The sequence below is a fragment of the Histoplasma capsulatum genome, assembly GCF_000150115.1.
Source record: "Histoplasma capsulatum G186AR genomic scaffold supercont2.7, whole genome shotgun sequence".
NCBI classification, from domain to species: domain Eukaryota; kingdom Fungi; phylum Ascomycota; class Eurotiomycetes; order Onygenales; family Ajellomycetaceae; genus Histoplasma; species Histoplasma capsulatum.
This window is the reverse complement of record NW_025544807.1, coordinates 942760-969521: the sequence shown is the minus strand read 5'-3', so window position 1 is coordinate 969521 and position 26762 is coordinate 942760. Positions and strand designations below refer to the sequence as shown.

Genomic DNA, 26762 nt, shown 5'->3' with positions numbered 1-26762 from the left:
GAACAGAAGGGAACTTTTATCTTCCGTGGTGAGTGGCGACCTTAGGAGGATGAGGTCGCTGAAGGGGAGTTGAGAGCAGGTTTGGCTTCCTCTGTTCCCTGGTTTTCTCCCCTTGCCTTGTTGGGGTTGTTTGCTCCTGCTTGGTCAGGGGAGGCGGATGGGAAAGGAGGAGAATACCGTCGAGAGGCTGTTCTGATTTCCAGAGAAGCTGACCTGAGTTCGTGACTGACTGGGTAGGTCACTTTCGGGGCAAGCTATCAGTGTGTGGTTGCGAGCACCAGGAGAAGCAATATGGTCTTGCTAACCACTGTTTGCTGCTTGAACACGCTGTATATGTTGGCCCTAGGCTGCCTATCACGGACTAGCGCACCGCACATATATGCCTCAGCTGCCTACATGCTAATACAACCACTTAGACGTCCCACAGTAAGAGGGTTGAACCTTACTATCTAGTAGTTGGTTATTATCTATCTAGTGGCGAGCTAATATATGTTGTGTGGGTCACGTGGGATAGGGCTTGTGTAGTAGCTCCAACACCGTACAATATCCCGTGACCCATAGCGTAAGCGCCAACATCAAATTAGCGTCCCAATCAGTCGGTTCCGTTCCCTGGTTTCAGGATCCTCGACTTTGCCTCATTCGGTTTAGGTGGATTCATATGCTCATTCGGAGCAAATGCCATATCGGCAGAAGGTTTCGTTGTTCTTCTTTTTCGATTACGTGAAATTTTTAGAGAGATAGATACAAGGGAAACAACTACCATAAGTTTCTCTAATCAGTGTTTTTAATTCCAACTCGCTCAATTCACACAACCCCTCCTCTAAATATAAAAACAATACCCAAAAACCTCTACTATTAGCAACTTGGGGGCAAAAGAAAAAGAAAAACCTCTTAACTTGCGTATGATATCATCGTCCTCATCAATTTCACGCACAACAAACTGCTACCACCCCCATGCCAATCTGATTCCAGCGCATCGAACCCATATCCCCAGCCCAAAAAGCAACCAACGCAAAAGGGGATTTTGAAAACAAACAAAAGGGACAGAAGGCCACCCAATAGAGTCAATGAAAAAAAAAAAAAGGGAGGGGGGGAACAAAAAAACCAAACAACAGGCAGGCAGGTTGGAAGGCACGCCAAAAAGCACCGGACGAAAGCAACGAGAAGGGGTGCCGGGAAACAGAAGGGCAAAACACATAAATCAGAAAAAGCCGCCGCACACCAATCACCAATTCAAACCAGTCTTGTTATCCACGCGCAAAAACCAAAAACTGAAAAAAAAAGCCACCCAAAAACAAACCAAAAACATGCAGATCACAAAGAGCCACCCATCCCAATTTTGCAATGTTTCCCTCCCTCAGTTTATATATGTATATATGTATGTATTGTTGCACCCCGGTCCCCTTGTCAAAAAGTGGGGAAAATAAACACGTTCAACCACCCTGTAGATTGCTCGTTGCCTTATCGTGCCCGAGCATAACATGCATGCAATTTTGAACGAAGCCTCCCAGTTGAAAAACAACAGCAAAAAGAAAAAAAAAAAAAAGGAAAGAAAAGAAAAGACAAAACGTAGCAGACACGAACTACTCGCATCGTACGTGCAGGGATATCACCTCTCCTTGCCAAAACATATATTGGCGATTGCATCCAAATAGTTTCTCAGGTCCGCTTCCTGCTCTTTCTATGCCGTATTTCTCACGGAAGAGAGCAAGGGCCAGCCAATTTTCCACGACTGTATATCGGACAAAGGGACCAGAGGACAAGGGGGAACGATCGAGAAAGACAAAAAGGCAAAAGGCGGGAGATGTAGGTAAGGGACAAGAAGAAAAAAAGGTGATAATCGTCGCCACTTCGCCTCTATTTTCTCTCCATACAGAGACAAAGATAAATAAAAGAGAAGGACGAAACCTGCGACTAGTTTTCTTTTTTCCTTTCCGTTTCCTTTTCTTTTCCAAAAACCCTTTGCTTTTTTGCCTTTGCCCGTTTGTAATTTCTCCTCGACGTCTTCGGACAATAAAATGCCCGAAGAACAGGAAAACGAAAACGAAAACAATGCACAAAAGAGATTAAAACAGAATTCACAAGTAGCCTCCGGAATTGTCGACGATGTAAAACAAAATATAACAGAAGGCCTCCCAAAGACATAGGAAATGAAAAACAAGAACAGCACATTGCGGGCGTATAGAAAACAAAAAAGAACACAAAACAATAACCCAAAAAGCAGAAACCGATTTGGGGATGAAAAGGAGGAAGGGGAACATAGGGTGAGAAATACTAAACAGGTTTTCTTTCTTTCTTTCTTTCTTTCTTTCTTTCTTTTTTTTTTTTTTGCTACCAACAAAAGAATTGAAGCTATTAGTGTCATAAGTACGTATATTTAAATACGATAAAAAAAAACACCATGCTCAATTTCCTTCCTGGGAGCTCGCTAGTTAACTTTATACGTGGCCCAGGAGTCGGTTGGTTTGGTGCTGGTTAGGTACTTCTTCGTTTTAGGGGAGAGGGGGGAGGAAGTGATGAGGAGAAGCGGGAAAGGAGAGAAGAAAATGTGATTAACGGGTCGCCCCATGTAGTTTATATAAAGTGAACTCTTTTAGCGGGTTGTTTATGAAAGGGAGGAAAGAGAATTAAAAGCAAAACAAGTGGGGTAACTGGGAATGGGAACGCATGCAAAGGAGTGAACTGAAAAATCTGCTAGAAGGGGGAAAAGGACAGCAATGTCAAGAAACAAGAAACCAAATGCGGTTGGATATTTTCATTGCTGGGAATGAAATCATTTTTCACCACAAAAACTATCAATGGCTTTCAAATAAGCAGACAGGGCCCGATTTTGGGAAACAAGGCCTCTAGAAATAGAGTCGCCGGTTATCCAAAACGAACAAGATACGCCCTGACCAAGCATTCGCAGCACTCAAACGTGCATGACGGTGGATAAACATGCTTTGATAGGTTGCTATTGTCGCATATATATTGAGACTGTCGTCAAAGCTCCGCGAAAACTGTGACCCTTTGGAACCGTAAGTCACACGCTGCTCATTTGTGAAATTTGTGCCTTTGCAGAGAGATACCCGATCATCCGCAGAAGTTTAGAGGTGGTTTTGCAGGGGTGACGCGAGCTGTGTTCTCGGGATGCACGCGCTTGATAGCCTAGGTAATATAATGGAACCAGATGACCCAGTTATATCCTTGAGAAATTTTCCTGGCTGTTCAACCCGCTGCTTTCGATTGCCATTGCCAGGAAATGGTTTTAGGGCAGAAGTAGTCATGTGATCCGACCCGAGCACCTTCCTTGTATGCATTGTATTACTCCTGCACTGGAGTTCTGGACGTCGGAACGCAGACCTGGAATGCTCAGAGCCCGCGTGAAAAGGGATGCCGTCTCAATTAAAAATAATGTTAAAACAATTTGTAGTATCAACGAATAATCTCGTGACCAGCACGACATTTCCTCAACCCCTTTCCTCTCTTTTTTTTTTCTGCTTTCACATTTTTTACTTTTTCTTTCCGTATTCAGTTCGAAAAGAGCATTTCTGACTTGATTCATAATTTAATCGCGTTTCTCTTCTACTTCGTAATTCCCCATATTCCTGTCACGTAATACCCTGATATAGGCGCCCATCGAATCCGAGAGTTAAACCCTCCGATTCAGGGCATTGAGCATGTCGCTGTCGGTGGAACTTCGTGTGACTTGGGTATCTGGACCCAGCATTTCCCTCACGCTCAGGCCACGACTGCCAGATGAGCCAGTTGCTGGCCCTGGGGGTGGGGTTCGAATTGGCATGGAAGGTGGAGGGTGCTGTTGTTGGATAGGTGGATATGGGAGATTGGACGATGTAGAGCCGTGGGGCGACGAAGAATGTCGATGCTCGAATGAATATTGGGAATGTGACGACGAACGTCTGTCGTACGGCGCCTGGGATGTATGGCTAGTGAATGCCGCCCCAGAGACAGCCGTTGAGACAGGAGGAAGGGTGGTTGATTCAGAGAAGTTGTATTCTCTCGAGTCACGCGAGGTTACCGAGGATCTCTGTCCAGAAAATTGTGAGACATCAGAACTCGAGGCCGAAACAGGGTCGCGAGAATGATGAGGAAGGGAAGGCTCGTCGGGGCGGGGACGTTTCCGACTCACATGATCTGGTTGCATAGGTGGAGGTTGTAAATGAGGGGGTGGAGGGCGCTCGTCGACGAGAGGCCTTCCATAAGCAGGAGGTGGATATAAACTTTGTGGAGGAGGGAGAGGTCCATCTTGTGGGTGTTGTGGTGGTTGCGGCGGAGGAAGTGGTTGGCCATGTGCACCATATAATGGGATCGCATCTGCTCGAGGGCCGCCCCGTGGTGCCGTGGTGCGAAAATGATTGTAGACTGCTTGGGCAGGGACAAAGGCTTGCGCTTGCGATGAAACTGGCGTGAACATGCATTCCTGGTTAAATCGAACGCAATTGCTGCATCGTCCATCCTGAGAGGATTCGAATCCGGAACATCGAATCTACAAGTAAAGAGCAAGGGAAATTAATTTAGCTCTGCTATATATATAATCTTTGATTGCATAAGAACATCAGCCAAGGCGTGAGTACAAAATGAGGCACTAACCTTCCGTCTCCTACAATACCTGCAGGCTATCGCAGTTCGTTGTCTTGGAGCGGCAGCCGGATAAACCACAGGGGGTGGAGCTGGGGCCGGGTGGCCATATATATCAGCAGGACGTTGGTATGCTCCATGTGGTGGAGGGAGTTGGTATTCCTGCGGAGGGTGTTGGAGGTGTGGTTGTATCGTGGCCATTGTAGACGGCGGAGGATATTGGTAAGACTGTTGGGAGGGTTGGGCCTTTTGTGTTATTCCCCTTTGGGTCAGAACGGTGTTCCAAGTTTGAACAGAAAAGACCCGCAGATTGAAGAGCAAGGTAAAATTGATAGCGAGAACAGGAAAGTCAGGTGCAACCAAAAAGGCACAGAGAAATTCTTTTCAAAACAACACAAGCAACGAAGCAAGCAAGCAAGCAAATATCATGGAGAGATTGGGCAAGAGTAGAGGAAGGGGTGGCGGCAAGGAGGAAAGGAGGGAGTACGGACAGGATGCTGTGATGAAGGAGGATAATCAGGTTGACCGGCGGACCATGTAGGAGGTGGATACTGTCCCTGGTGGGTGGGGTCGTTGGACATTTGTTGTAGCCGTGGGAATATGGGGAGGGAGCGCGGGGGGTTCTTTCGCTAGAAGTAGGAGGGAAGAGAGGTGAAAACGGCGCGGGTTGCAGCGGTGGCGGTATGGGCGAGGAGAGGTGGAAGGATTGATGTGTATAGAGATTGGCCTGGAAGGAGAGCTGTGCGTCGCCTGTGCGTCGGTTCGTGCGTGACAACAGGGGGCGCAGGGCTTTGGGTGGAGGAGGGATTGGAAGGGAGATAGGTGTTCAGCTCCCCTACACAGACGTCACGACGCGCGGGATGGCCGGGACCGGGATCAGGGCCGAATCAAATGTGCGGCGCTTCTGCTGTGTGATGTCTATGTGCGCATGGATGGACGTCCCAGTTGCAAGCACAATCGGTGAGACTCGGCAACTAGCATAGCCCTTCCACTGTGGGCGGGCAAAGCTGGGTTTCTCAGACCTGCTTCAGCGAGGGGCAAGCGCGGCCGGCAGCGGGCAAGTTTGATGACCACCGCCGCCAATGGTTATATAACGACAGAAAAGGGATGGTAGAAGAATCGGGCTTTGATATGTTTTCTATCCTTTGGTGTCTTGGTGTCTTGTCTATTCTTTGCAGGTAAAGGAGAGGTTGGCCCGCAGGACGATGCGCTTGAGGTTTACGGGCCGGGGTAGGTACTTAGGGCAGTCTAATTGAAGAATGATCCTGCAGAGTCCGTACGGGGAACCAGATGCCGTAAACGTGCGTCACAAACGAATGTCGTGGGGTGTAGGGTTGCTTGCTTGTCCTGTCTGCCTGTCTGCTTGGCTGGCTTTTCTTCGTTGTTCTCTTTCTTCCAACAACGAAAGAAAAGGAAAAAAATAGAACACTTGTCTGCTCTCCCCAGTGTGGCGATGGTAGGGAATGAAGAACGGGTGCAGTGAACAAACGCCTGCACGGCCAAATCGACAGAACCAAGCCGGAGAAACAGAAGGACAAATGAACCCTCAACAGAAAACAGTCAACACACGCACTGACCTGAGATAGACTGGGGAGGCAGAAGGAGGGAGAGGGAGAATGGAGGGGGGGGGCAAGAGGCGGAGAGGCGGAGAGGAGGAGAGGAGAGGAGAGGAGAGGAGAGGCGAAAGGGAAGTGCCACTGGTAAACGGAAGAGTCGCCGCCCCCGGTTGAGTTGAAGTTGGGATAGGAGAAGAAAGTTAATAAGAAGATGGCAAAAAAAGGAAAAGGAAAAGAAAAAAAGAGACAAAATAGGAAAAGAAACAAAAAGGCGAGGAAAGAGGAAGGACAAGAAAGGGAGGGATATACAGCGCAAGTGAGGAAGAGAAGGTCGTGATGTATCACGAGACGTTGGCAGGGAGCAAAGGACGGCGATGCCAACTCGCCAAGGGAGAGAAGAAAAAGAAACCGTCAGGTCAATAAAGGATGATCGAATTCGATCTGGAGGCATCAACCTTTTTTTTCCCTGGTTCCCTTTCTTCGAAAGTATCCCCACTTGGGCTGACTATTTGCCTTTCTGATTCTTTCGGAACGGCAACCCCAGCAGGTGATAGTCAAAAATAGTTGGACATAGCTCATAATATGAGCAAATAGCAGCAAGGGTAACGCTGGGACAGGCCGGCTTGTTGGATATTTGCCCGTGGAACTCCTGAAGGGAAGGGAGGGACCGCACCGTGGGTACCGCACCGTGGGTGCCGCAAACTCTCTTGGATATGAATCGAAGAAAAAGTTTGTCTGCCAGAGAGGGCGGATTCGAGTATTTTTTTATTTTTTTTATTCTTTTTTTCTTTTGATCAGAAAAATCCTACTGGCATCAAAAATACAAGGAGATCAGTCAAATATGGAAATCGATCAATGAGAATAGCGAATGAATCCCTGAGAAAATGGATTAAAAAAATTTTTTAAAAAAAAAATAGTCATAAAAGACCAGACGACAAGAAATACAGCCAATTTCCATCGAAAAATATACCCCTTGTATCCCTCAATACATACCCAATACATACAGCATGCCCCCGTCGCCAAAGCCTCTCCAGCGGCTCCAGAGGCTCCTGAGGCCCCAGTCGGCGCTGGCTGGCTGGGCGCAGGGCGGAAGGAGCAACCTTGCAGGCACAGCGGTCAATCGCCGCCGTCACCACCACTGCCAACCAGGGAATACTAACGGAGCTAGCGATACCCACACGGCAGATGGCAATACCAACACCAATACCACAACGTACTCTCCTCCGAAGGCCACTTGGCCCCAGGCCCCAAATACGCTGGAGACCAATGTTTCGCAGGCCATCCTGAGGCCAACCCGTACGTACGGCCCTTTACTTGACAGTATTTGTCTTGTATGTATGTATGTTATGTATGTACGTACTGTAGAAAATATTTTACACGATGTGTGAGCATATCGTATCCGTACTGGGAGGGCTCTATCAGATCAGGTGGCCTGTTTCACGACAGACATCCTTCTCCAGCTGAGCTGATATCTCTCAGGAACTGTGGGCTTGCTAACCCAGCTCGCGAGGCGCTGATGCTTGCTGGGCTGGTGCTGGTTGAAACCATTCTTGCCTGAGATCGTTTTCCCTCCTTACCCATCCTCCGTTCGTGGGTTCGTGTGGCGGGCTTTGGCCCCCTGCCTGGGCTGGTTCTTGAACCACAAACGCCCTCCTGGGCTGAACCCACCAGCCCCACCCGCCAATAAATAAATAAATAAATAAGAGTGAGATAGAGATAGAGGGAGAGGGATCTCGTGTTTCTCTCCCTGCATTTTGCAATTTACAAATAAAACGACCAGATGAGAAATCACAAATCCTTCGTTGGGCACAACACAAAAAAAGTTGGATCCCGTCGCTAGCCCCCAAAGGACGATGCGTTTACGCTGTACAGACGCCGGTTTCAACACAGCTAGCTCACACTAGTAATTTAACCCGAAATCTCAATACTAGTGTAAAAGGATCTGGGGGCTTGGGGCTAGCGCTCGTGCCCAAGCCAGAGATTGATCACCGCCAAAGCCCGCTGAAAGTCAGATGGTACGTACGGCGGCAATACTCCGTTGCTTTGATGCTTGGCTTGGTATGCGCAGTCAGTATTTCGGTTTAGATTCTTAGCGCGAGTCCAAACTTTTTTGAAACCGCCCTGAGCTGCGTAGGCCGGATGGATATGCACAATGAGGTCAATGGTACCCTAGCCCCCTAACTAACTAACTACCTTGCAACTTCCATCGCCCAAGCATGCACGATGATGTCCTGGGGCCACGCTACCGGCTCTTCTACTTCGTCTTCTTCTTCTTCTTCTTTTTTTTTTTCCCTTGTGTCAATCGAAAATCACGGGGATTTGTTGTGCCACAGTGTTGTGTTTTACTACCATTATCCATTAGTTATTATTATTGTTATTATTATTATTATTCTTCTTCTTATTATTATTATCATTTTGCTGACCCCAGCTTACTGCTGACAAACTCTACTGGAACGCAAGCGAACGAGTGAGAGGGCGCACAGGAAGCAATAGGCTTGAAACAGGAAATGCTGGCATTTTTAACTTAACTTTTTCCCTCCTTCCCCCAAACCTTGGCTGACGACGATGATGATGGGCAGATGCCAGATGGGCTGCCTATGTGCAGATGACCCAACCAACTGGTGCAGCCCGAACGCCACTAGATAAACCCCAGGCGAATAGGAGGTCGAAAAACTCTCCCCCCCCCAAAACGGATGAAAAATAACAAAACCAGATAGTTTAATAAAAAAAAAAACACATCATCCTGAGTTTCTTCTCCTCTGTACAGCCTCCCAATACCATAGCATCCTGGCAGGCTCTCTCCTGCAATGTTACCCCAAACAAACTACAGCCGTTCTCGCGAAAATGCCGGCCCCATCATCGATTTCCCCTCTGTGGTGCGGTGCGGTATGGTGCGGTGCGGGTGCGGTGCGGTAAACCGACATGCAGCTGCTCGGTCCGTGGCGGATACTCACATTAAGAAAACGTACATACAGTGCAAGCGTTTCAACTCACCCTTGGCAAGCAAGGGAAGGGATAGTAAAAAAAATTAATAATAATAATAATAATAATAATAATTAAAAAAACCCATTTTTTAATCTTTAACGCTATCCCAGAGTTAGCACCCCAACACACATTCTTCGTCTAAAATGCATCGACTAGCGCAACTCTGCCATCCGGGTGACACCACTTTGGGTTTTTCTTTTTTCTTTTTTTTTTCTATCACGCCTCTCGAGCGAGTCCTTTGACCCTGCACTAAAGACCTAATTCCAACCATTTCCCAACTGCTTGGGTGGTGGCATTTGCGCCCTGGCCTTTGCGTGGTGGGTGGGCCGCGCTATCTTTTCTTTTCTTTTCTTTTCTACTCCATCAAGATCGGAGCGACGACAACTGAACATGATTCAATGTGTCCTTTCTTTTTTCCCTTCCAACGTTGATGATTCCAACAAGTAAGACAAGTAAGGAAAAGCAATGTTGAATGTTGGTGTTAAATCCATAAGGATAAAAGAAACAAAAAATCGTTGAAGCCAGGAGTGTGGATGAAACATTGAAACCACAGTTCATCACGGGGGAGAATTGGTGGTTCAACTTTCAAGCATGATTTAATTAACAGTTAGATGACGTAGCGAATGCGGCTTTTATAAGGGTTCGTCCTTCTTTTTTGTTGGTGGTGTTGTTGTTGTTGCTTTTTTTTTTGACACTACCTTGGACTTGTAACTCACCCCTGGAAAGAGGGGATTGTTGTTTTTCCAGATTGAGTTGAATTCACCGTCCGCCTTGTCAAAAACGACCATAAAACAAAACTCGGCTCCAGATAGATTTGCCCTGTGGAGCCCCCAGAATCCACCCGACAAAGGCCACCCCGGCCATGGGTGGCCTGGGAAGTTTTAACTAATTCACTTACCTTACTTACTCTATCAAGCAAGGTGGGTGAGGCGAAACTCCAATTCCGCAACAAGGTAAAAAGTGGATCGCCTCAACGCAGGCAAAAAGGGCTGGAAACGGAAAAGCTACCCTGGGAAAGGAAGTCTGGTCGAAGCCTGCTAGAAGCCCGTTCGTGCACTCCAGCCGCCTGATTGGCTATGCTTAAAAGGGCGGACATTTGTGTGGCAGCAAAAGCCATTTGGCCCCGTCCAAGGACTTGAGTTAGGGTTACGGGATATCATGGGCCAACCTTGGAACCTTGCTGCTGCGAGGAAGTTGGAAGAGGCGAATGGGGACGAGGAAGTTAATAATTAATTAAGCTGCCCACTTAACTCGTTACTTAATTGAGCATAATGATTAAGGGGAAAGAAAAAAAAAAAAGAGGGCTCACGAACCGGGAGCGCCCCGACGCTCAACGTATGGGGCCGAGCGTTTCCGTGGCCTGTTCTTCGCTGAGTTTAAACCTCGAAGAGACCCATCATGCCCATGCATTCACGCGGACACTACTGCACGTTTTTTTTTTTTTTGGAACCCTTCCCTTTGTTTTGTTTTTCCAGTGTTTTGTTTTTCTCTTCTGTTGTTTCCGTCAACCCCGGTTGTGCGGTTGTGCGCGTTTCTCATTTGCTCCCAGTTTCCAACATTGAGATTTGCAACCTGGATAAACATGTGGAGGTGGCGAGCGCGGGGTGGGGAATGTCGGGGAAATGGTGACGGGTTCATTTGATGCCTTTACCACCTAAACCACAGATCCTAGTATCGCTGGAGCTGAAGTGTAGGTCCAGCGCGTATGGTCGCCCCCTATCGGCTGCGGCTTTACTCGGTGCTGCAGGGTGTGCGGGTGGCGGGGTGGATGTGCATGGTGACTACGGTTTGGAAATGTGGCCGGGTAGTAATTGATTTTGGCTGGCGCCTCGCGACCTGGGGAATGGACGAGGGAGGATGATACCGGATGACGCTCAACCATGACTCGATGAGTGCGGTAATAGGCTCCCTCCCCTTGAGCTTGGCTTTTGGCAGAGAGAGCTGAAGGGTTGAAAGAAATCGGGAATCAGCGTTCAACATCGCGATGGAATGCTCCTCCTCTTATTGGTTATCTCCTTCTCGCTTCTCTAGTTTTAGCATTCCATCCATATCCATACCTGACTTTTTTCTCTCTTGTTTCATGGAGATTACCCGAAAGATAGCCTGGGGATTTCTGATGTGACCTAAACCCATGAGAACGTGAGAGCAGATTCCTAGTGCGTCCTTTAATAAAATCCAAAAAAAAAAAGGAACAAACGGAAACGCAAAACCAATCAAGCAATTTGTCTCTCAAAAGTATCAGCCTTCTCTTGTTTCTCAAAGCCCTCCGGAGGAAGTCATGGTAACACGAAAAGCGTGCAGCAAAAAAAGTTTTTGAGGGTTAGCTTTTAGTGCTGGTAACGGCCCAGCGGTCGCTATCACCATGCCATTCTCAATCTCGACCACTCAATGAAACAGTTATGGAGAATGAGGGATGATGGTAGATATCTCGACGATGGCCATATAACTTCAGTGCATGACCTGTGGTTTGAGAAGATATGCACTGCAATTGTAGATGAACATGAATCTGTATGAATAGTAGATATCGATACATACTCTGCACTCTTTCATGGAAATCCCATTTGTAAAGCTAGTTAATGTAATTCTCGTATCCCCTCGTCTGGGGGCGAGGCAACAATTAGCGTATTTTTCTGCCACCCCAATTCATGACTGCTTACTGGCCGGAAGCCGATAATTCAGCTTGCCTATTGGCCATATAAAGGCGGTCAGGCACGACGCTAATTGTTGCCTCGCCCCCAGACGAGGGGATAGTTGATTTTTTTAAAAAAAAAGATGTCCCCTATATTGCACTCCAAATAATATGTGATGGTATGTTTTTGAGCTGTTTTTTCTTTTTTTTTTCATTTTTTGACATTTGTTTTAATATTCCTATTGGTCGATGTAGGTAAATTTTGACGGCCATCAGAGACCACAAGGATGAGGACCCACCTACCTACCTATTATTGTACAGCACAAGAAACACTAGCCATTCATGAATCCATTGCTCAAGTCTCTATCCCGCTAAACATCCACTACCATTTCGTTCTCGCGCCCCAATTGAAACCATCATCGCTCCTCCGCCCCTGCTTGGGTTTTCAGGGGCTATCTGTTGCCGGGCATCAATTGCGCACGAACGGTGGAAGGATGCCGATTGAGAAGACTCCAGTTTCATTCTCAAGTCGACTGGATCAGTCCCCAGAAGTCCCGCACCACTACGATACATTAAAAATATAGATAAATAAAATAAATACAAATATCGTGACGGGGGGCGCCCATCTATACTTCCTCTTCGCGTCAAGGGTAGTACTAGTATTTAAAACCGCCAACTGGAGGAATTCTCGCTTCAGAGCTCGCGAGTATCCTTAGGTCCCGTCGGCGACGTTTTTGAACAAAATCAAAAGCCCGCAGTCTAAAATTCTGTGCTAAACAGCGCATTATGAGGAATGTTCTGGTTTGGATCTCAATAGAACTCTAGCATGGCATGTTTGTAACAGGTCAAAAAAAAATAAAAATAAAGTTGAAGATCGAAAAAATTGATTGTTTGTCTAATCAATCGGTCAAAAAGTCAAATTTTTCCGATGACAAGCATCTGCTATCTCATTGATTCAATAATGAAATGTACATAATCTTCTTTCACTTCTTGAGGCATGTTTAAAGTTCCCAGGCTCATCCATATGGCATGGCTTGAGGTAAATACCGCCTATTAAGCAGCTGCAGCACTACTTACATAGGTTGTGTCACGTGGCATCATGCCAACATTTTGTCCAAAAAAAGAAGAAGCGGAAGAATAAACAAATACAAATGCCCCATTGAGAAAAACTAAAAGCAGGGACTTCCAGGAAGCAACCAATTAATCAAACCTACGTACGCAGTTCACCCTTACCTGTAGAATGTTGTCCATTTTGGACTGAGCAGTAGGTACATGTACATACATATAATTTCTCCAAAAATAGAGACAACACCTGTAATTTCAGATGTTCTTGGGGGTACCAAGGTCGCTGCCAAGTTGGCTGCCAAGTTGGCTGCCAAGTTGGCTGCCAAGTAAAAGAGTACATGTAGTACATGACGTGTGGCATGGGTGGATGTTCAAAAACACATGTATCATACAGCCCTGACAGAAGCGCGTTTTTGATGTATGTATCTGTGGATGTATTTATTTCTTGTTGATATTAACAGCGGCATGGGGTATATTTTCAACCAATTGGTTGAAAAAACGGGAGTCCCTGATTTGCGGGGAATATTGCGTGTTCACAAGGGCTAAGTGCTATTAGGAATTCGACCACAGGGCTGACAAGTGATGCCGAGATTACTTCTATATTATAAATAATAGACATTTCAACCCGGAAGGCTGATTTGTAAATTTCATTACCCATCTTGAGCCGTGATAACTAATGGCATCTACAGTCGAATTACTAGTAATTTGCATGAAATAGTTTGCTGTTGAATGCATGCAGTTTATTGATCGTACCGTGCAATCTCATTACCAGGTTCGGATATCTACCACGGCTTCAAATAAAGAACAATATCCATAACATTTTCATTTTTGCTCATAAATAAGTGGGACTCAATTCGCACTTAAGCCAGTCAGGGATTCCAAGAAGAAAAAAAAGAGCTTAGAATTTTATTCCTCCCCAAAGAGAGGCAACGACTCAACGAGATTGCATTTTACAGATGATTTGTCGACTTGAACGCCCCAAAATCCTCCCAGGAAAAGACCCGTGGGGTTATTTCAGGGGCTAGGGAAAGATGGTTGGTTTGCTGAGATCGGGGCGGAGCAGAGGCACTAACCCGGATTTCCCGTGTCCCTCCCGGGTAAAATAGTTACGGTTTTAGCCGGGATGGATGGATGGCTCCATGAAAGGTCGATTATTTTCAATAAGAACGGTGTTGCTGCTCCGGCTCGACATGTCAGAAAGTACGGAGAAGATATACAAGTACTCTAAATGAAAATGTTAATGTCTCGGGTTCAGCTGTCACCGACAGCTAGTGAAGAGAACACACCTCTATCACATGTCTACTGCATTGACGGTGGCATCTGTGTCTTAGAGCTTTTGTGAGAGGTTGAGATAAACGTTGGATATCTCCGCACAGGTTTTCGGGGCTTTTTTCTCAGACACAGCACGCTACCGCCACTGAGGGAGGGACAATGCGTCGGGTGTCACGTACTTACAGAAATACCTTTTCAAAGGATAATAATGTCAGACGAGAGAGGGCACGCACTGGACAACCAGCCCTCTAGCTCAACAATGAATGCGAGGGGGAAAAATTGCGGTGTAAAACACGAAATAGCGGTGGAGGGATGGATATTTACACGGCTATTTACACCTGGCCAAGAATTGACTAATCTTTTATAAGTTTAATGCATACAGCAGCTTTACATGCAAAATAACTAGTGTTCAAATGTACTGTAGTTCGAAAAGTCAAGAAGAAACCCTGCATCTATTCAATGACCACTCCCTCATTTCACTCATTCTCATGAAATTATATATTGTAAGAAACCCGCGCTCAGGTGCCAGCGCTAGGTCGGACAAGGTAATTGCCCAAAGACATGGCATCGCAGGATCAAGGCGGTATGATCACCTCAGCATCATATGAGATTTAATATATCTATGATCCTAGATGTACTGTACATAACTAGCAGCTGGCTCAGCTTTTTAGGGGCCAGTGAATCATTCTGATGTAATCTCGCCTCTACATTCTACTACCTCGACCTCGATACCTGATCCTTCTGTCCGAATACTTTCCAATCTAACAACGCATTATATTATAGCTTTATCCTCGTAGAGTCCTAAGGACCCCCCCGAGATAAGCAGCGAGATCCTTGACCCGCCGCTTACGCTATAATCAATATGGTATAATAATACGTATATATCCGAGCTATATAATATATATATGATCTCTGAGAGAATAGTTATTGATAGTGACATCGTTATCTCTTCATCTACAGTATCTATAGTACTTAAATCTCTTATTTTCTTCTACACGAGCAATCCGTCACTTTGGCATTTCCTCTATAATCATCAGACTGTTCAAATCAAACGTTTCATAAATTCTATTTTAATATCTACTTTCAACAAATTAGTCAGTTATTTTGAGAGATTTTGACTGATGAAGATGATACAAGAGACGAAATAGTAAATCAGCTGTTTCTTTCTAGTGAGAATATATACAAGACATATATCAAAGAGTCACTTCGCTGATGATCACAGAAGAGTGAATTGATGAGTGAGATGAGAGTGTGATAATTGAATAGATGTATCATGTAGGGTTTCTTCTTGACTTTTACACTGTAGAACCACATTTGAGCACTAGTTATTTTGCATGTAAAGCTGTTGTATGCATCAAACTTATAAAAGATTAGTCAATTCTTGGCCAGGTGTAAATAGCCTACTTCTGGGTGTAAATATCCATCCCTGGTGGAGGAATGCTGGACGCTGCAGGTTTTAGGGAAATGCAGAGATTTAGGGCAGGCAGGAATTCAAGCCAAAGCCATCGGTTGGCTGTTGGCAGTTGCCGGGATAGCTGCTCGACTGCATAATCACGCACACATGCCGCAGGTCTTGTGATCGGGGAGTGCATCAAGGATACAGACAATGGCTACCATTGCTATCATGACCTTCAGCGGGTTCTGTCTTTGATGCGACACGTCTGTTTCCCGGCTGGAATTGGCGATGACCGCTGCTGATGTTGGTTGTCGTTTTTCTTCAGCCAGCGATAGATCTTTGGAACCTTGGAAGTCTGGGGGGTCACATGTGGTAGGAAAGAAGATAAACATCCATGGATATTTTTAAAATTGCCTCTGCCAGTCAGTCAGTCAGACAGTCAGACGATTGCTCAGCTCAGCGGCGCCAGCAAGAACCTCATCTTGTCCGTATCAGGCAACCACCACGAAATTCGGCTGCGCCCAGCAAATCACACGGGCTGGCGCTGCATTGGACGCTGTCTTGGATGGCTATATTTTTATATTTTCTTCTGATATTTTCTTAAGATGCCTAACCCCGGCTCTTCCATGGCCGCCAATTTATTTCATCCCCGCCTGCAGCTGCATGAGTTTCCTTGCATACATCGAACACGTTGGCCCCAGTTCCGTCCGTTCCCTTCCCGCCCAGCCGCAGTTCTTAACTTATCTCTCCGCCTGGGAACCTTGTAAGTTGTAACAACTCACAAGACTTCCTCAAAACCAGCTTACAGGCACCTCCCGCTAGCTTCTCATGGCCCGGCTTCTTATTTGGCTGCCCAACCCACCCCCCAACCCATCCCCCAACCCGGCACTCGCGCCTTGATCGGTGACGGGCCGCCCCGAATGATAACTTGGCAAACATTATTATCGACGATCCCTCTTCTGCAGCCAATGGAATGGAACACCGATATGGATTTGCTTCTTTTGCCTCCCGTCTGCTGGTTTCCCCTTTCCCGCCTCCTTCGCTTGAAAGTTGACGGGAAGCTAGAGGAGCAAAGTAGAAAGTCATTGGCCGACACTTCAGCCGATAGCCGTGCCAGGGAAAAAAAAAAAAAAAAAAAAGGGCATTAGCAATCCGAGAAATCGAGTGACCACAACATTCCCTGTGCTTGACATGGATCCATGACTGATGGTCGCACCCCCAGACATCAGCCAGGGAGGCAGGCAGGTGGGCTCTCAAGTTTATGCGGGCAAAGCATGCAGGCGCGGGGCATTGCATCGCATTGCGATCATGTGCTTGTTCATCCTCCCATTCATCTGTGACGACATGACATGATCGTAGAATGAGCGAATTAACTTACTTGCGCCACTTTCTTTCTCTTCCTTCTCCACAGAACGCGAGCTTGCTGGAGGGCGAATATCCCTCTGAGATCGGAAGGTGTTTTATTTTTATATTCATATTTCTTTTGGTATGAACTAGCAACTGACGTGACAGCCATGGCGAGGCTGCGATGACACCCCTCAACCCGGCTCTCTCTGTTGATATGAGCAACGGAGAGGATTCAGGCCCAAAGGATACAATCCTGATACCAGCCCGACAAGGTTTGATCGGCTTATCCAGTTCTTTCCCATGATCGCTTAGACAGCAGTGCAGAAATCAACTACTCCTGATAAACCCACTTGCATATGGCAACATACGTGGGAAGCAGCTCTATCCATGTTGGACCACATTCCCAACTTTGGGTGGTATCGGTAAGGGAAAAACAGCAGGTACCATACCGTTTTGATAATACGGTACACCAGCGTGCGGAAATACGCAGACGATACCGAACAGAACGACCGAACGGCGCCGTACTCAAATCAACCCCTGCCAACCCACGTTTTGTTCGGGTCAATCGGGGCATCCCTGCAATCCGCACCCAGCACTGGCGACGGCCAATCGAACGGGCGCCTTCCTGCTGCCGTCCCACCCCGGCCTGCACCTCCGCTAACCGGGCTCGGCGGCTGTCCTTCGCTGTCGTCGTCCATCGTACTCTGCTACTGCGTACTGCGCACTGTGTAGACCATAGGGCAGCGTGGAATCTGGAGTCCGGAGTCCTGAGTCCTGGAGTGGCAGCACAAGGTCCATCGGACCAGTCACATGGCGCATATGCAAGCGTTTTTGCTCCCTAGCTGACCTTCATGACCAACCCTCTTTTTTCTTCCTAGTTCCTGCTCTCCCTTAGTCCCACCCCCCTGTAGGCTGTTGGGTGGTCCCCATCCATCGCGGGCACAGGCCAATCCAGCGTTGCCTCTGGGCTGGCTAGTCGGTGCTAGACTGCGCCTGTCCGTCCCAGCAAACAGGCCAGGAAATGGGTAAACGTCGCCGCTAATGCAAGTTTGTCACCGCCTCCCTTGCGTAATCCATCCGACTATCTTTCACCCAAAATGGCACATCTCCACTCGACACCAGTGAGAGCACGGAAATGCGAGACGAACTTGAAGTCAAGGAAGGAAGGCTTGGTCCCAGCTGGTGGGTAACTCAGACATCCATTTGGCTGGGCTAAGTGGGCTGCCTGAGGTCGCACAACTCACAGAGACACGCAGGACATCTGGGCTTTGGATCCCAACTGGCCCATTTCCATTCGATCTTTGCTTGATTTTCATTTTTCGCTTTGCTTTTCTTTTCTTTTTGCAATCCCTCAGCCGGCCCCCTCGCTACCCAACTCTGGTTCCACACAAACTTAAATCACACCTTATCCTTGTCTTCCCGCCTAGACCCGCATATGAATTTGGTCATGTGTTTGGGAAGCAGCCAATCCGAGCTCGCCATGACCATGCCACCAAGACATGGGGGATTGGCCATTCTTGGTTTCTCATTGTCCTGAACAATCAGATTTCAGGCGTGGCGGGCTTGTCATCGCTTTATCGTATGGCTGAGGAAGGTGCCCCAGCGATACAGGCCGAGAAAAGAAGAAGAGGGAAGTTTTATCTCAGATGCACATCCCTATGAAGAAACTGGAAGCTCCTGGGACACATACGGACAACCGAGATTGATATCCGGAGCCACGACATTTGCATACAGAACAACAGAGTGACAGTTCGGAACACCTTCGGTCACGGAGTTTTAAGTACCCCGTATTTATCCATCCAGATGATGCAATGGTGTCGCAGGAACATTATTATTACAACTGTTCTCTTCTCATCCACGACCAAGGGGAAATTATGGCTGATTCACCAGGAACAGAGCCTGCTTAGAGTGCGATACACAAAGTACAACACTGTGCATCTGCTATACTGAGCACATTTACGATGATGCCTATGCATTTCTTATTTTTAAACGGGCGGATGCATATCTCTTGACGAACCTGCACATCCTGGCTGCTCGTCGAAGCTTATTGTTATTATTGTTTCTTGCAGATTCTATTCTCGCCGAAATGAATAAAAATGAATGATCCATATTTATCCCATAAAGCCACAAAAACGAGGCGACGGGGAGATAAAAATGCCTGCCCGATCTGTCACTTTCTCGACTTATGAACCTTACTTACTTCACTGATAGGACTAACGGCTATGATCCCAATAATAAAAAAAGAAAGAAAAAGAAAAGAGAGAGAAAGACTATGGTTATTAGCTGAATCTGCGCCACTGATATGAGCTCATCGCCAGTTATCAATGAGATGAGCCATTGATCTCCGTACCGCTACTGGCTTCCGAGCTTCAGTTTCTGTCAGGTTCGCTCCTACAAATCTAGCCAATATCGCCATCCAGTTCGCATCCAAATGTGAGATAGGATGTTTTACTTTTCGACTTCACTCTTTGGCCCTAGGCGCACATACATAGTGAACTCAAAAAAGTTAGTTACATGCATTTGCGATAAACTGTATGTGGCTCCGTACACCACACATACCTGCACGGACGTGATTACCAGACAGACCAGATCTTGCCTAATCCTCAATAGGGAACGCAAATATATCGAAATCTTCTGTTGCTCCGTATCGTGCATTTTCTTCAATAAAAATTGGAGGAGTGTGTGATTGACAACACAACATCACTGGACTTTCCATAGCCCTGACACCAAGAATTTCTCATTCCCAACTGGATGATTGAAACGCATTGGCGTGGGCGGAAGAGGCGGAGAGGGGAAGCTGATCCCTTCTGGCAACTTCTCCATTATACAAAAAGTACTTGAGTGTACTTCTATTTGCTACAGTGATGTCTACTTAGGGCAACTTGCAGAATCACACCAATCCATCATTTGCATCTTGAGGGGAAAGAAAGGGCGCTCCTAATATTCCATCCCCCCCCAAACTACTGATCTGACGTACGTGTGTTCTGGGTAATTGTGCCACGGCTACCCCAAGGTGCACATATCTGATGATTCAAAATGTGTAGGGAGACATATATCCCCTCTTTTTTGTTTTTTTATGCCGGTGTTATACGTTAGCCTGGGTACATTTTTCGTGCACCGTCTGTCTATATAGACAACGTGGCAGTTCTCAGCAAATATGTTATTCTGACTGAGACTTTTAACAGCGATCAAGGGCGATTGCTTCCAAGTCTGCCAGGCTAAGAGGATGGCATATGCAGTAGTGGTTACAGTGAATCATGTCTCTCGTCTGTTGTTTTCCCCTTCCTTTCCATTTTGAGCTGTTGAGCCGAATTATAATAATTATAGAGGGCAGCGTATGTATACTATTATATATATGTCTCTGCATTTCAAACCCTCGCTAGAAGCTGCCTAAACATTCACAGAGTTTATACCTATATATATATATATACAGCCCCATAGTATCCTGCGAGCAGATTTCTTTTCCAGATACATATGGTAGGGTTGAAGGAACCCGCCCCCGGGGGCCCGGGGTGGAGAACGAATTTATGAAACCCCCTTCAGTGCTCGTTACGTGGAAGGAAATCAGAAACAAACATGCCATCGATACTCCCAGCTGTCTACCTAGGATTTGCATACTATACTATTGTTTATTGTTACTGTAGAACACACCAACTGTAAGAAGCGCTCTGCTTTGCATTTTCGGGTCCTGGATAAATGTCATATATAACTGCATTACCAGCTCTATCCATATGATGGATGGAAACCCCCGCCCGCTCACCTGGATGATACTTACTGTACTTTCTACAGAGCTAGAAATAGAACAGAACAGATATATATATATATATGTATAACCCTGCGTATGTAGGGAGGATCACCGCCCCAGCTTAGCCATTTTACCCGCCACAGGTTGCGAGCGCTTTCAGGGACCCGTTCAGTGGGCCCATCCATTTTGTTCCAAGTTCGTCCAAAAAAAAAAATCAAATAAAATACAAGTAAAAAGTAAAAAGGCAAAAAGCAAAAGCAAAAGAATAAAAATATAAAGAAATAAAAAATAACTTAGGTAGAATTTATAACAGTTCTGCGAATTGGATATGAAATGTCTGTAACTTAAATCTGCTCGCAAGACGGGCCCACTTAAGCTGGGGTTCCACCTCTCTCGGAGAAGGATTAAGTTGGAGGTTCTTACCATCCTTACCAGTCGAGAGAGGAAGGGCTTGTTCCAACCAAATGGAGGCATGCAATTCATGCTCGAAGTTTCGTTCTGGGATGGACTAGAAAGGTGGGGAAAGGGGAGACAAGGGACCAAGAGTCGAAAAAATAAAGAGGAGCAGGACAAAGGAGTAGAAAGAGGGAAGTACAACGGGGCAAAGTCAAGTGGAGGCTCGGGGATACGAGCGAGCCCTCCCTTTCTTATGTTTGGTTATTTAAAACAAGAAGGCATATTTTGTTCTCCTCCTGAGCGACCCACCTGAACGCAAGTTTGTAGCTGTTGCCGGTTGTGTATGCTTGGGAGACGCCTAAGCCTGCACTGTTTGTGAGGGTTATCTGCATCAATGGACGGTAGGCTTCAATAATGATAGGACAAAATCTAAAAATCTGCATTGAATGGATACACCATGATGCATGCTTCAATTTTTTGAACTTCGTAAGTTGTTGACTGGAGATGCAAGGACTTTCTCCACGGATTGGCTTCTTGCATGGGTCCAAATGATCGGGATAGGGTACCAGTAAATGCAAAAGGCTTGGGTAGGAGATACGGGAGGAAAACACGACTAATAAGGCAAAATAAAACCAAGCAGTCCTGCTGCATAGGCGATTTGTAGGGCAAGGTTGCTCCGCTAATACCAAAGGATCCAACACATGAGTTACTCTTCTAAGGGCCCATATTTGTTGCATTAACCAGGATCTAGACAGATAGGAGAGACCACCAGCATCTTTCAGCATGTTACCTCTAACGACGCTACTACTCTGGTTCGTTGGCACCTTCGCCAGATTCACTATGGTCGGAGTCTCCATCGATATCATCGTCTGTATGATCTTCCCCTAAAGGAGGGTCAGGCATCACAACACTGTTTAGATATGTGACCTATCAGTAATTATGCATGTTAGCCCCAAAAACTCTTGAATCGAGTGGATGAAAGTATGATGACAAGGTTATATGAAATAATGGAAAGCATCAGCGCAGAATCGCTAGGTTGATGGGGCGCCCGGGTTGAGGACGCAGGAGTGCCCTAAGCTGGGTAACTTCCCGCACGAGGTCTGATTTGCGACTGTATTATTGAGAATTCGCGGGAACCAAACATTCAGGTGGAGTACAAAACAATTTTCTAGTTGCCCAACCCTTGCCAGGTGATCGTTGGAGCCGGGGGCTTCTCTGGTTGAGTGTGGGCTCTCCACGAGACACTGAAGCCGTGGATTGGTGTAGTGGTGCCAAGCAGGAGTCAAAAAGGAAAAGACCGCTCCAGGCTAAACCGGGGGGTGAGGAAGGAGGAGGAGTAATATTGTCTTACGAAAGGTTCCATGATTCCAACAATACGTGCGACCCGATCACGGGCTGTCGGGCCTAACAGGTCCTTGTCCTGAAGCTTCTTGCTCATAGTAAAGCTACGGAGCCGCAGAAGATCGATGTTCTTGTTATCAGCATCGTAACCCTGGTCAACAAGGGAAGGTGTTAGTCTTGAATCTAAGAAGGCCGAAAATTTGGAATGGGCGGATGGTGTGGACAAAGGAAACAATAGCGTGAACTCTGAAATAATCAATAACTGGAGGAGGGAGTCAGGGGCTTCGGTAGCAGCGTAGATGTGGCAAATCGTAGTTAAGCCTTCTACGGCTAAGCGAAATGCCGCGGAGGGCCGGAACGCGCGGGATACTCCATCCCTAACTTTATTCCAGAGGTGCTTCAAAATAGCTGAATGGCCATCCTCTTGGGCACTTCTGTTGAAAAATTATCAGGGGAGAAACATCATAGATATCCTTCCAGGTGCTAAGGCCCAGAGGTTCCGGAAACGACGGAGCATCCCGTTGACAAGCCCGTCATTCAACAAACCTCTCTTCCATCAAAGACAGCCCGTGGATTAACATGGATATGAGGACGAGACAACAATGAGCCAACCAATGGTCCAAGAGTTGGGGATGAAGTTCTGGGTCCATGAAAGGTCTTTTGATAGGGAAATTGCTGGGTATTTCAAATCCGCTGTACAACTGTCACACCTCGTGGAAGAAGAGATCGGCAAGCCCAAGGGAATATTCTAGACCGCTGGTGACATGGACTCACGCCTTGGATTGTGTTGGAAGTGACAGTTCAATGCACGCGGTTTTGAGGTCGGGCCATTGGAAAATAACGGTGTGATGAAGGGAAGTCGAGGAAGTGGACGGGTAAGATCCCACCTATATTCCACGCTGACTTTACATAGATGAGGATTCGTTTATCTTACTTTTGGTTTAGTTTTCAGCGCGCTCTCCTGGTTCTGACTGACAAATGCCAAAACGGCCTCCTTTTTAGTTTTCGGAATGCCGTTGAAAATCTCCTCCCTAACGTCCACCGCGTTCAACACGTTCTTGATTCGTAGTGAATTCTGGTCAATGTCTCGGCGAAGCAGGGCGAGCTTTTCAGCTTCTGGATGCCAGAGGCCCGAGCCTGATTCAGGTTATGGTCAGTGTAGGCCAGATTCGCATCTTGTTCTCGCTCGATTTGTCGAAGCAACAAATTCACTTTGCCAATATTCAAATATATGCACCACCAGATGGGAACGAGCCAGTTATCGCCAGGCACCATCAACTAAATAAATACGGACAGCGCTATATATGATGGACAAAGTAAACCGAGTCCAATGGTTTAGGTCCCTGTTTGAGGATCGACTAATTTCGCCAGTAAGAGACATCACGCGAGAAGGCACACATGTCGTGCAACTTACCAATAAAACAACTACCAGGCTCTACATGCACGTAATATGCGGCGTAAGGGCCCTTGCGTCCTGTGCGAGACCTAAATACTTATCAGCTCTGCTCTTTGGCTGACTGCGCCGTCATTGAGATCGGTGCGGTTAAATGCGGTCAACTCGTAAAACGCGTACCATGCTGCCGAGAAATGAGGCTTTGTAACGCGTTAGCGATATTCCCATTCTCTGAAACAATGTAACTGAGGCTTGAGGCGGAAGGATACTGAGTTCTTGCGGGACATACTTTGTACGGAGTGGGATCATTACTAAATCGAATGTCTCGATAGATACGGAACACCTACAAAATGACCCCAAGGGACGTTGTTAGTTCTGTCGAGGCGGATGAGGTCAACATGTTGCGTAAATACCAAATCTTTAGCAGGCAATTCTGGAATTGTGCTATCCTTCTCAATGATCTTCTCCGTCAGGCTTTCAACGAATGTGTCCCAGTCGCGTTTTGAGGTCCGAAAATCCGCATCATGCACTATTCCTGGTGAGCAAATAAACAATACCACATAAAACATTCGTTTGTACTTACTCTTCAGCCACTCGCGCTGGTTATTTGCCTTCAAATCCTTGAGGAATAACATTGTATTCGGATGAATTGTATGATCCTCGTAGAGTGTATCACCCGCATCCCTAGGTTTGGGGAGCTTAATGAAAACTTCCTTCCCAGGTCCTAGACCGGTTTTCACACCCTCCCGCCATAGCTCCTTTCCCTTTTCTGCTGGCTTAGCAGATGAACCGGCTTTTACCCTGGCAGCGCCCTGTGCGGTTGTTGCTGCTTTCTTCCGTCCGCTTGCCCAACCCCAACCACCGCGCCTTTTGGCAGGTCCAGACCCGGATTCGGATTCGGATTCATCTGTAGCTGATGGTACAGAAAGGGAGTTCTCGCCGCCCTCTTCGTAAGCAGATGGTGTAGTAGAAGATATCCCTGAGAGTTCTGTGGTCTCCGCATCCAGGCTTCCCAGGGGTTGGTTCCTGAAGTATCTGCTCTTTTCCTCAGTCGATTTGGCGGGTTTCGTTTTGATTGAGTGTTTATCTTTAGCTAGTTTGTGTCGTTTTGACTTTCTGGTTGCTTCTGGGGTGGAAAACGAGTTGTCAGAGGCTCGTTTCTTTTGTTGTTCGGCAGCCGCTGATCGGAGGTCGAGTCGGGAGGAACGTCTGGGCATATTGGCTGGAGAATTCGGCTTTCTGTGTGGATAGTTTCTACAATATCGTTAATAGAGCACACATAATAGTAAGTATATGTCACAACGGATGGGTACACGTATTAGTCCAAGGAGGAGGGTTTTCAAGCTATTTATTATCGTTTGAAATGGTGAAATTCATTGAAGGCTAATTGGAAAAGCCATGATTCTCCAAAGAGACCCGGGAGACAAAGCTTCAGCTAGTTAGCGCGAAACTAACTAATGGGAGCATTGCCAGTTGGCTCTGAGCACATCGAGTGAAATATGTTTTCCATTGTTTGTCTTGGATGGAGCGCTCTAAGGGACAGGGCAAAAAGGAAAATTGCATTTGTTTGTTGGTGGGGGAGAACAGCTGAAATACTCAAGAGGCATGTGGATTTTTCACGGGCATCCGTTACCATATTTACATCACCCTCTGTACTCAAAAGCAGATTCGTCAGGAGAGCAAATATAACTTGCGCGAAATCTAATCTACATTTCATTGCCTACCAGCCACTATCATAATTAAGACAAAGCTGATTGAGTCATAAACCCTCTTTGATCCTGTCCCGATTGGATCGATATCTTGTTTCGCTCTGAGGAGAGTAAATCGAACTCGGTTCGGTGGATATGGCCTCCCCTGGACCCGGCTTCAAGGCTAAAAAGCAGAAGATTATACGCGATCTGTCTGTCCCAGATGAAAAATATACAGATCTCTCACCCAAGGGATCTATAGATGCGGGGATCCGCGATTTGATTCACAATATCAACCAAATGCCAGGCCTGGTTACGACAAGCAGCTGCGCCGGAAGAATCAGCGTATTCCTAGAAGGGGGTGGAAGTGGAAGAGAAAGGAAAGGACTAGGAGATAAAGAAGGCTCTTCTGCCAAAGAAGATGATCGGAAGATCGTGGAAGCAGAGGGGGATATCGGAGAAAGTTCAGAAAGACCACCGCAGTTTGCACCCACTGGAGGTAAAGGGAGTGGTAACTGGTTATTCGTATCCCATGAGCCGGTGGAGATAGACCTGGATTGTGAAGGCAATTATCTTCACAGGATGTTTAATCTGGTTCCCATGGACGAGAAAATTGGAACAATAAACCATTCCGGTAGCTTGAGACTTGTCCGTTTTCATTTTGAACCAATGGTCAGTGTCTGCTGTTGTTGTTTGTCCAATTTTCTGCAATCGTCACTATTCCCCTCAAAATGTATGAATAATGCCTAACATGGTATCACAGATTCTCCACATTATGGCATCATCTCTACAACATGCCCAGCCGGTCCTCGCAGCTGCCACAATGGCCGGTTTCCGAGAAAGTGGCATACAAAGCCTGCGGTGTTTAAATGATTTGGAAGCGTACCCCATTGTGGCAGTCCGTTCATCCGGACTTGCCCTTGAGTCTATCATCGGGTTCCATCAACAATTCATCAAAAGTGAAAGCAAGGACGTCATTGCTAAGAGCCTAGTTTCTGAAGCTTATCTCCGCATGTTGCTTGCAGTTGCAAATGAGAGGTTTAAGACGAACGCAAACCGGCGAGATAGATTCTGGACGAAATTACAGGAACTTAGTACCGGGCATGCCGGTGATCTTTCTTCAAGAAGGGCTGGTTGGGAAGATCCTGAAGTGCGAAGGGAAAGGAAAAGGGAGGAGGGATTAAGGCGGAGTAGAGCCGCGATGGGGCCAAAGGTTGCTCGAAGGAAACTTGATCTATTCGGCGATAGTATGAGTGAGGAGGGTGAGCCGTCCTTTCTGTATCTTTGATTTGAGTTGATCCAAGGCGTTCTATAAAAATTTCTATAGCTTGCTGCTTTTGTAGCGGGCAGTTTTCCGTCTAATCTTCCTCA

General features: G+C 46.7%; 8 protein-coding genes across 8 annotated transcripts; 4 read left to right on the top strand and 4 right to left on the bottom strand.

The window, feature by feature from the left end:
- Positions 1 to 3631: 3631 nt before the first annotated feature.
- Positions 3632 to 4779, bottom strand: HCBG_05620 (C6 zinc finger domain-containing protein; the record flags this gene model as incomplete). The annotated part of the gene is made up of 2 exons (XM_045432669.1): positions 3632 to 4486; positions 4591 to 4779. The coding sequence occupies 2 exons, from the start codon at positions 4777 to 4779 to the stop codon at positions 3632 to 3634; spliced, it is 1044 nt and encodes a 347-aa protein (XP_045286785.1).
- A 659-nt stretch (positions 4780 to 5438) lies between these two features.
- Positions 5439 to 7692, top strand: HCBG_05619 (uncharacterized protein; the record flags this gene model as incomplete). Its single annotated transcript, XM_045432668.1, has 6 exons — positions 5439 to 5538; positions 5850 to 5879; positions 6165 to 6303; positions 6729 to 6863; positions 7320 to 7430; positions 7614 to 7692. 6 exons carry the CDS (start codon positions 5439 to 5441, stop codon positions 7690 to 7692), a joined length of 594 nt encoding a protein of 197 aa, XP_045286784.1.
- Positions 7693 to 10277: 2585 nt separating this feature from the next.
- HCBG_05618 (uncharacterized protein) lies at positions 10278 to 10934 on the top strand (the record flags this gene model as incomplete). The annotated part of the gene is made up of 2 exons (XM_045432667.1): positions 10278 to 10340; positions 10785 to 10934. The coding sequence occupies 2 exons, from the start codon at positions 10278 to 10280 to the stop codon at positions 10932 to 10934; spliced, it is 213 nt and encodes a 70-aa protein (XP_045286783.1).
- Positions 10935 to 12404: 1470 nt separating this feature from the next.
- On the bottom strand, positions 12405 to 13471 carry HCBG_05617 (uncharacterized protein; the record flags this gene model as incomplete). Its single annotated transcript, XM_045432666.1, has 5 exons — positions 12405 to 12569; positions 12826 to 12917; positions 12967 to 12981; positions 13031 to 13132; positions 13351 to 13471. The coding sequence occupies 5 exons, from the start codon at positions 13469 to 13471 to the stop codon at positions 12405 to 12407; spliced, it is 495 nt and encodes a 164-aa protein (XP_045286782.1).
- Positions 13472 to 15410: 1939 nt separating this feature from the next.
- On the bottom strand, positions 15411 to 16420 carry HCBG_05616 (uncharacterized protein; the record flags this gene model as incomplete). The annotated part of the gene is made up of 3 exons (XM_045432665.1): positions 15411 to 15427; positions 15645 to 15836; positions 16288 to 16420. The coding sequence occupies 3 exons, from the start codon at positions 16418 to 16420 to the stop codon at positions 15411 to 15413; spliced, it is 342 nt and encodes a 113-aa protein (XP_045286781.1).
- Positions 16421 to 17184: 764 nt separating this feature from the next.
- Positions 17185 to 17670, top strand: HCBG_05615 (uncharacterized protein; the record flags this gene model as incomplete). The annotated part of the gene is made up of 1 exon (XM_045432664.1): positions 17185 to 17670. The coding sequence occupies one exon, from the start codon at positions 17185 to 17187 to the stop codon at positions 17668 to 17670; it is 486 nt and encodes a 161-aa protein (XP_045286780.1).
- Positions 17671 to 21773: 4103 nt separating this feature from the next.
- HCBG_05614 (uncharacterized protein) lies at positions 21774 to 25062 on the bottom strand (the record flags this gene model as incomplete). The annotated part of the gene is made up of 8 exons (XM_045432663.1): positions 21774 to 21896; positions 22321 to 22461; positions 22857 to 22967; positions 23245 to 23447; positions 23804 to 23903; positions 23993 to 24046; positions 24117 to 24232; positions 24287 to 25062. The coding sequence occupies 8 exons, from the start codon at positions 24918 to 24920 to the stop codon at positions 21774 to 21776; spliced, it is 1482 nt and encodes a 493-aa protein (XP_045286779.1).
- Positions 25063 to 25547: 485 nt separating this feature from the next.
- On the top strand, positions 25548 to 26738 carry HCBG_05613 (DUF207 domain-containing protein; the record flags this gene model as incomplete). The annotated part of the gene is made up of 2 exons (XM_045432662.1): positions 25548 to 26063; positions 26155 to 26738. 2 exons carry the CDS (start codon positions 25548 to 25550, stop codon positions 26677 to 26679), a joined length of 1041 nt encoding a protein of 346 aa, XP_045286778.1.
- Between the last annotated feature and the right edge of the window lie 24 nt (positions 26739 to 26762).